The sequence below is a fragment of the Ammodytes marinus genome, assembly GCF_949987685.1.
Source record: "Ammodytes marinus genome assembly, chromosome: 6".
In the NCBI taxonomy this organism is placed as follows: domain Eukaryota; kingdom Metazoa; phylum Chordata; class Actinopteri; order Uranoscopiformes; family Ammodytidae; genus Ammodytes; species Ammodytes marinus.
In genome coordinates this window covers 5,623,122-5,632,906 of record NC_137235.1, presented here as the reverse complement: position 1 = coordinate 5,632,906, position 9,785 = coordinate 5,623,122, and the positions used below count along the sequence as shown (strand labels likewise).

Sequence of the window (9,785 nt, the reverse complement as noted above, 5' to 3'; positions counted from 1 at the left end):
TTGGCACTGAGGGCTCAGTCATTAGGATAATGAATCCACATTTCAATGGAATTTGGGAGACCTCTAGTGGCGGAGAAATGTAGGAAAGGATACTGCATTTCAAGTCACATACTCTTTCTGTTTACTATACTACATACTACAGCTGTCCATCATGTGTGGCTATTGAACAGGCTTGCATTATACAGTATTTTACTTCATGTAATTTGTCTCTTCTCTGTATATTGGCAAGGTGCCTACTTACTGGAAGAATACCAACAAAAAAAATAAGAGAAATTGCACACTCAGAACTCCTGAAAAATAATCCAATTTGATAAACAATATGTCATTCATTGTGCCAAACAATTGCTGCTTCAAACGGGCCGCTAACACTTTACAGTAATGTACACAAAAGTGTAGTAACTACTACATAGTTATGCATTACCTACTACATTGTTTTTTTTTTGTAACTACTTCATAGTTTTTTTAGTAACTACTACATTGTTATGGATTACCTACTACATAGGGTTTAGTAGTTACTTTTTAAAAAAAATCTATGTAGTAGATTAAAACCAAGTCACATAAGAGTCAACGTAACGCAATTTTGTTGAATAGGTGCACTAGTTTATTGAATGACAATAAAAACAAGTCTAAGTCTAAGTCTAAGGGCCTCCACACACATCCGACGCTCCACTTTACCTCAGGAGGCTCGCCTATTTTTTTCTGAGACGCGCGTCTCTCGGGTCTCTCACTGATAGAGAAATACTCTGCTGAGAGTCATATTGACTTCATACTGGCAGCTTTCGCTATAGTTTCACCATTTCCTGGACTTAAGACTTAGACTCTAAGGTAATGCATAACTATGTGGTAGTTACTAAAAAAAATCGTCGTAATTACGAGATCTGTTCTCATGAGGAACAGATCCTGGTGTCCTAATTGCTAAAAAAAAATAGCTTTTTTTTATTTGCTGAATGCTCAGCCCCACCGTATAACTATGATGTAGTTAGTAAATAAAAATAAATAAAAAATAAACTATGTAGAAGTAACTATGTAGTAGTTACAAAAAAATATATATTTATGTAGAGTAGGGAAACAAATTCATTACATATTTGACTAATCTCAGGACTGATATTCATGGAGTTAACTTTAATAACCTACTTTTATCATAACATGACCAAACATGAGGAGAGAGAACATCTGGGACGAATGTACCAAGAGATTTAATGTTATTCACTTATCCATTTAAGATTCACATCATTCTTTTAATATAATATTCAACTCAAAGACACAATTATGAATGAAACACATGTTTTGTTAATTAATTACAGGAAAAGTCCATGGCATTTCAACAAGTGATCATATAACATTCCATTTCTCTTAGACTGATCTATTTAACACTTTTCCCTATATGAGGCGGCAGAGCTAGTGTCAATAAAAATGTATTACTTACAGCATATACTCCCACTGCAATATCTGTCATGTCCACATTAAATGGCATAAACAAGTTTACCATTGTGTGTATTTAGAAAAATAGATGGGTAGGCTACTGTGCAAACTTTTCACAAAATGGAACACAGCCCATTCAATCATGTGTGTATGTCTTACTGCTCTCATTAAAAGTGTCCACGATTGTTTGTAGTGTCTTTGTCCAAGAAGTCAATCGCAGTATCGGCAGGTCATTGGCAGTGTAACATCTCATACTTCACAGCACTTAACATTTCATTTTGCCGTCCACTGTCCAAAAAACGTAGGATGTGTCTTGAAACTGAAGGTGAGAAGTGAAGAGCAGCTGTCAGCACTTTTCTGCTCTCTCCTGAATTGGAATTAAAAGCATGCAGATACCAAAGCTTCTGTGGAAGGGTGACGTCTATCTACCGTGTTTTAAATTTCAAATTAGGAGTTAAAAAAAGAGCAAAGACTGCTCCTTTTTTAGTGCAAAACCAAGTCACATAAGAGTCAAGGTCACATAATCTCACTCTGTCCCAGAACCGAGTGGCCCTGTTCAGTGACTTGTGACGCTTCCATCTTCTTTCTACCAAAAGCCTAGTCCCTTTTGATTATAGTGTTGAGGGTGAGAAGGCCTTTAGCAGCAGGTCAGCAGCCAGGCCTGGGGAGATGGCTCCCTTGGTGACCCTGCTCTCCAGCTGGGGCAGGGCGTCTCTCACACTGGGGTGGTTCTGGAAGTGGCGGAGGACGCTCTCCTGGATCAGACTCCACATCCAGACCTTCTGCTGTGCCCTCCTCCGGCCCTGCAGCTCACCACTAGCTAGCATAGCATCCCGGTAAGACTCCATCCGGGCCCACACTTCTGGGATGCCCTCATTGGTGTAGGAGGAGGCACGCACCACCTGGCGAGGGGAGGTAGGAAAGAGAGGGGTGCGTGAAATTTTTTTTTTCTTCCAACAGCCAGGTAGAAGTTTGGACAATTACACTGCCCAGCAAAGACACAGTAGAACTGATGTCTGTATTTAATTCAGTATGAAAATAGTTAAAATGGTAAAAAGAGATTTGTCACAAAGACAAGGTTAATTCAACACTTTTTTTTATATCTAAAACGCACTTTTTGTTGTTAAACACAATCCCAAAGCGCTACATAATAAAAAAAATATAATATAAACAAGACGGGTTGAGAAAAAAACACATTAACTAAAATAAAGCAACAAATTAATACAATCTACATATCAGTTTGTAGCTGCTTTTTCAGTTAATAGTTTTATACTTTTTTATATGTTTAAAATGAGAGGCTGTATCATCAATGGTGTGAGTCTCCCCATGCCACCTTGTTCACACAAGCAACCTGGGGCTACATTTCACTTGTGTTTAGAATGAATGACTGTGTGTCTCTTGTCAGAACCTACTACAGGTTCATGAGCATATGACAACATGTAGGTTAACATTTAAATTCAAAGCAGACACAGAAGGGAAGTTTGTGCCACAGATTTAGGAACAATGAGAAACTCAGGGCACTCATTTATACGTGCATTTACGAGCCGCGAAACTGCTTCTACATAAAAGTTAACCTTCTGTTTTCCATCACTTCATCACACACTTGTGAATTGAAATGGGAAAAGACAGTTTGGGAGGAGAGAGTGGAGAGGACTCATGTTAATGTTGAATATAAACCCCCAGAAATACTCAACAATTTTCGAGACTATTGAAGCATTTTTAAATTAACATGCATCAATTGGAGATAATCGGACATCAACGGGCAATCGGCAAAGTTGAATGAGACATCCTGATAAATACTTTGGTACCGTGATCAACAGACAATTATGAATCCCCTAATGACATCATATAGTTAATCATTTTACAAGGACTTGATTTGGGTCAGATGCAAAACAACAGGAAACCACCTTGATACTAATTGTGTTGCAAGTTTACTTATTTTCTTCTTTAAAAAAAGGGGGGGGGCTAATGCATACGTCTTAGTTTTCTACCTCCACCACAGAACAATGGAGTTGAATGGAATTTTGGTTTGTGACCACAGACATTTTTTCTTCCTAAAACAATGTCCCTTTTTCTCTGGAAAAACCACAGACTTCCCTGACAACAGGTTTTTAGTGGAAGTACTTTCTTCTTATGAATTTGTCTTTCATGAAAACTGTTAAAGAGAGAGAAAGAGAGACAACATGTTCTACTGTAACTTTGGTGAGCTGACCCTATAGTATAAAGGGCTGCTCCAGCAATTTAGTATTGCACTTTCCTAACATGCATTAAGAGGAATAAGCTACAAACATACCTACACTTACTGTAATCCAACTAGACTGGCATTTTGTGTTAGATGCCTCCTTTCCACCCCAGGCTAAAAACACATCTGTACAGACACCACCACGGCTAACATTATGATGGTTTAAAAATATATATATATTTAATTTGTAATTTGGCTTTTAAGCTAATGTACTAAGATGATTCTTGCTGTTCTGGGTTTGTAATGTCATGGTTAAATGCACTTATTGGAAGTCACTTTGGATAAATACGTTAGCTAAATGTAATGTAATGCAATGATCTTTGTTATCTCAAAGTGCCTAAAAAAAACTATTAAAGGATATGAATAAATATTTAAGGACAAGAAAATGTAAAAGATAAAAATAAAGTGGGTCGAATGAGCATCAATGAAATGCCCTTGAAAATAACTAAGAGTTGAGCTGATTCATTTGCTCAGACTTGACAATATGGACCTTTTTTACACAATGAATAATCCTCGAGCAGAGCGGTGAAGCTGATAGAATAAATTAATCGATTGAAAATAATTGTGAGTTGCTGGCCTAGTGGTAAGTAGGCACAGTTTTTACTCTAGTGAGAATTGCTCATCACCTAAACATCTTTCAATAGTCATTCCTACATTAAATTGAAGCTTAACGTGGTGGTTTGAAATGTGAACCCATCACTTTTTCTAACTTATTGTAATAAAGAAGAAATTTACCATCAAAGACACTCTAACACATTGTGACAACCAACCCCATTAAGGGGTCGGTTGTCACACACTATGGGGTTGTTTGTCACAATGTTATCTTTATGGGAAAAATCTTAAAAAGAAGGCAAGAAAGCAGAACTACATTTGAAAGTTTAATTTCATTGTCAAGTTGAAAAATAGGCCTACATAACTTTATGCATCTTAACACAAAATGAGCAAGGAATTAACAAAAAGGAAATCCATATTAAGACCAACCTACTGTATGTAACAACATAAAGAACAAAACAAATAGGTCTAACAATAATAGCCTACTCAACTAGGATACACACATTCACTATCTGAGTTACAGTGATGGCAAATGTAGGGTCTGCTCACTCTAACTAAGCAGAGATTGTGTGCCCACTGGTTGCACATACAACACTTCTCCCTTACCTCCCCTGAATGGGTGCTGGAGAACGTTTCCATACAAACCAAACACAAACTATCCTCTTCATCTGATGGAGATTCCTCCTCCTGTGTCTTTCTCTTCTGTTTCTTATTCCCCAGCTGGGATGGAGTGCACTGGGGTGCAGTAGCCTTGGCAACTGGTCTAGTTTGGGATGCACTGGGTCGTTTTGATTTTGTTGCCCTTTTTCTCTTTTGCATGCTAGCTGCCTTTCCTCCTCAATTCTTTCCTTCTCTGGGGTGTCAGTGAGGATACAGCTTGACATTTTCTTTTGTTATTGGGTTCCTTTCCTGACTGCACCCTTTGGATAACATGTGACAACCAACCCCCCAAAACATTTGACGACCAACCCCAACTGGAATGTCTTGCTAGCATCAAGGCCAACAACCATCTGACAACTAATTAGCTTGCTAAAAACAATCTAAACTATAGCTTACCCTTCACAGTTTTTTAGGGTAACAAGTGTTTTGTTATAAACCCATTGTGTAAAAGGCTAGAAGAAAAATACTGAGGAGCTAAATATTTTCAATTTGACATGAAAAACACTAACAGTCCTCTCACCTCAAATGCAGCAGTCTAACTCCAAGGAAGACTATGTAGGTGACCTCTGATCCCAGTTGTGGATATTTACATACCAAAACTTAACAGACAGCGCCTTCTGGTTCCGAGATATAACGATTGTGACAACCTACCCGTGTGACAAATTACCCCGTTCTCCCCTGAATGTAGTTAATCTACAGTCTATAGGCCTTTTCACATTTTTACTATCAACTTTAAAATCATTGCAGCATTCATGTCATGCCATTTATGTTCTTTGTTTTCATGCTGAGCGAGGTAGACAATCCAAGATGAGGCAAAGAAATGTAGACTACAATACTGTAAATAACAGATAACTGTACTGTACAATACTGTGCAGACAGACACAAAAGAATGCAAAGGTAAAGAAACATACAGCGAGGGGACTATTACCATCAGCTTTTATGTTGAGTGTGCGGGCTTTTAATCAGCGAAATGCATGACGCAGCAGCAGAGTATTCAGAGCAGTGGGAGTGGGGAGTCGAGGCTGGGTGATGAGGTGGTGGTGAGGGGGTTGTTTCCTGGCAGTTTGCCCAGTGGGCAGATGCTGCATTGGTCGGGGAAAACAAAGGGACCAGACCAGGAAGGCAGGCGGGTGAGCTGAGACACTGCAGTGTCTGAAGCCATGATGCTATGACATCATCACCACCACCATCATCATCACCATCATCATCATCATCCTCCTCCTCCTTCCTGGGTCAGCTGACCTCTCAGTGGGACGTCTTGTAGGGTCCACAGAGCAGTTACTACCCCTGCTGCGGCTGCCCAGTAGGTTGAATGTTGAACACTTGTAAATTATCAGGGGGCATATGTTATCGTGCCATGTCAATCTCAGGCCACTGAATCAAATCAAATCCAAGTCGTTACGCGGAAGACTTTGCTATATCGGCAAATATTCTATCATTGTCCAATGAATCGGTCTTATATTGTATCATGATGAAACCATTATACCCCTACAAATGATCCTTTTTTATTTTTTACACTAACTATGAACACACACACACACACACACACACACACACACACACACACAAATGAATTCTCTTACACACACACACACCTTAGGGTTCCAGGACTTGGACTGTCTCCTGAGCAGCTTGAGAGCGCTGGTGTATTCAGCCTGTATTCTCCTGGCAGGAATCAGAAGGTCTCCATCAGCCTTGGTCACCACCACCAGGTCGGCCCGCTCTATGATGCCTCTCTTGATGCCCTGATGGACACAGTGTTTGACATTGAAGAAAATGTGACAAAACAATGTAAATAAATCTGATGTCTAGACACATAAGCTGCTGAGGAGTCTGTGTGCAGACTTGCAATCTGAATAACAAACTTGTACTGTTTATATGTCAAAGTTATGTCTATGATTTTGAGGGAACGTGTGTAATTTAATATATACTTACAATAATTAAAACAAATGCCACTTGAGCTGCTTAATGTCACGCAATAATCACCACACTATTAATCCTAATGAGTTATGCTAATTAAGTGACTCATTTAGATTATTAATACATATTAGCATATAGTTGGTCAACATACTTATCTTCAAAGAAAATGTTTCTCCTTAATATACAGTAAATTTGTAAATGTATGTATGAGGAGATGATTAAGAATAAAGATTATATCAATGAACAATGAATATTGTTTAAGAATAGCGAAGCTGAGAAAAAAATATTTGTTTTACGCCATAACAACCTGTATGTGCAAGTAAACACACCTATGTTTTTTGTTTTTTATGTATTGCCCCCAGGTGACTGAAACCACAAAAGAACTTGCCAGGACATAGATACTGGACACTATCAAGTCAACAGCAGCAAAACTAGAATTATATTCATTAAACTATCAATTTCAGAATCAACTTAATAACCTGCCACATAAGATTTCAGCGTGTTTCAATCTTGTATTATGTATTATTCTCTTTCTACCAGTTCAATCAACATCTGACACACTGATGGGTTCATTGTGGGATGTGGTTTTTCTCTCTGACCTGCAGTTCATCGCCCCCTGCTGGTGGAATCAGCAGCACAAACATGTCCACCATGTCGGCTACTGCAAACTCTGACTGGCCCACACCTGCAAACAAGACAGAAAGCCGTCACCACTCACCAACGTTATGATGGAATGAAATATGATGCTGACTAAAGAAGAACTAAAGAGAGCCATAGTTTTGAAATATGTATCCTGCAAAAATTATTCAATTTTTTTTTAATAATCATGAGCTTAACCAAACTTGAGATTCATCTAAATGAATACATTCTAGCCTCTGAGAAGCAAAGAAGGTGCTGGTATGTGTATATTACGGACCGAAGAACTGACTCAAGCTAGATTATGACTTACATCACACCATCTTACCTACGGTCTCTACCAGCACTATGTCATACCCGGCGCCCTCACAGAGAACCACGGCCTCGTTGGTCGTCCTGGTGACTCCACCCAGGGTTCCGGAGGCCGGAGACGGTCTGATGAAAGCATCCATGTCCCGGGACAGCTCAGTCATACGCGTCTTATCGCCCATCAGGGACCCTGAAACAAGAGCGCTAAGTCAGTGTAACACATGAATTTAAGAACATACAATAGTGCATTGCCGGATAATGTTGATTATTTTTTTTATTATTATTATTATTATTATTTGGCATTTTCAAGCTGTATTTGACAGTACAGAGTTGAAATGGGGAGACAGAGAGAGAGGGTGGATGACAGGTCAGACCCGGACCCGCTATCACTGCAAGCAAGGCCTGAGCCAATATGGTACGCGCTCTATCCACTACACCACCGGAGCGCCCCAATGTTGATTCTTGCAAGTGTTGCAGTTGTGGCCTAATTCACATATCAAAACATTAACGTGGTAATCACCATTGGATCTCTATAAATAATAAACAGCTTTCCATTTTCCATTACAGTTTTACACATACATCTATTGTGCATTGGAAATGACAGCAATAACAACTTTTCCTCAGTTTTATCTGATAATGGCGGTATCAGATTCTACCTCCAGTGGTGCAGGACGACGGGTCAACAGCCAGCACTGAAACTTTATGTCCGCGTGCCGTCAGCATCTTCCCCACCACCTCGATGAAGGAAGACTTCCCCGCTCCCGGAGGCCCAGACAGACCTGACGATTCAACAGAGCCGTCAAATCAGAAGAAAAAAAAAATCTCACAAATAACACATTTCTCTGACTTTGACAATTAAGTTGTGACTCTCCACCCCACAGGTTTGAAACTGACCCTGGAGACTGTTATGTAATATTAGGTTTGTAATGTATAAGGTCAATGTCAAAATGTAATATATCGTGTATACATTATTTCATTCATTACTATGTGCAATTAGTACTTCCAACTTAAATATCATGTTTAAATATTATGAAGGCGATATTATGATCACTGTCATGTGAAATACTAGTACTTTAATGTGCAATATTACAGGCTATCTCTATCTAGGTGAACAGAACTCCCAGTATTCCCATGTTGAGGTGGATTGCATTAAATTGAATAGGTGTAGCCTACCTAATAAAGTGGTGAAGAAGTGTGTAGTGTAGTGCACTGCACAGAGGGTATGCCTATTCCCTTTTGCTTCAGTTTGCACATGATAAAATACATTGTATCCCCTTGTGTTGTCATCAAACATCTCAGCAACCATAATAATGATGTATTAAAAAATACACAATAAGAAACTTTAGCCACACAAACTCAGATCACCCACCTACTCTGAAGGCCACCGGCTTCCCTCCATTGAGCGTCTCCTGCTCCCTCCTGTAGGCCAGCACCCTCTGCAGCAGCACCTGAGCAAGCTCCTTCTTCCTGGGGTGCTGCGTCTCCACCAGCGTGATGGACTCCGCCAGTGACGCCCGCTGACCTCCGATCAGCCCTGTGTACAGTTTATCTAACGTTCTCTGCTCTGGCCCAGAGAGTTCCTGGTAGTGCTGCCTGAGACCCGTGCTCACTCCCCTACTGTGGTCGGGGATGGGGCTCCGGTGGTCGGCGTGAGAAGCAGCGAGGAGCCGCTGATGGAGGCGGCATGTCCCGGCGACTGACGGGACAGTGAATGATGTGTGAAGGGAAGAGATGTGTCTGAGGAGGGGAAAGCCACACCGACGCATTTTAAGGGGAATATGGGGCATCTAGGAGAAGAGACAGGGTGAAAACATGTGTTATAAGCTGTGAATGGATAGACAACTCCCACAGAGCAAAGTTACAAAACTGTTTCAAAGGTTATCTTACGTTTGGACGTCAAGCTAACGCTACGTCAACACGGCGTGTTCCTGCCCCGTGAATGTAAATACAGTTGTCAGGAATATAGCTTACAAACACTTTAGAAAAAATGTTTATTAAGTTTTGAATGAGGATTCGCACTGACCTCGTACCAGCTGCACGGAGG

The 9,785-nt window shown here is 40.1% G+C and overlaps 1 protein-coding gene across 2 annotated transcripts; it reads right to left on the bottom strand.

The window, feature by feature from the left end:
- Positions 1-1,279: 1,279 nt before the first annotated feature.
- On the bottom strand, positions 1,280-9,769 carry mmaa (metabolism of cobalamin associated A). Of its 2 annotated transcripts, none has more exons than XM_080029143.1 (7): positions 9,629-9,769; positions 9,111-9,528; positions 8,398-8,520; positions 7,761-7,931; positions 7,396-7,481; positions 6,472-6,621; positions 1,280-2,324 (listed from the first exon to the last, which is right to left on the bottom strand). In XM_080029143.1, exons 2-7 carry the CDS (start codon positions 9,526-9,528, stop codon positions 2,034-2,036), a joined length of 1,239 nt encoding a protein of 412 aa, XP_079885269.1. In that variant the 5' UTR covers positions 9,629-9,769; the 3' UTR covers positions 1,280-2,033. The 2 variants fall into 2 exon arrangements, with proteins under 2 accessions (XP_079885269.1, XP_079885270.1); XM_080029144.1 differs by having other exon boundaries at positions 9,765-9,769.
- Positions 9,770-9,785: the final 16 nt, after the last annotated feature.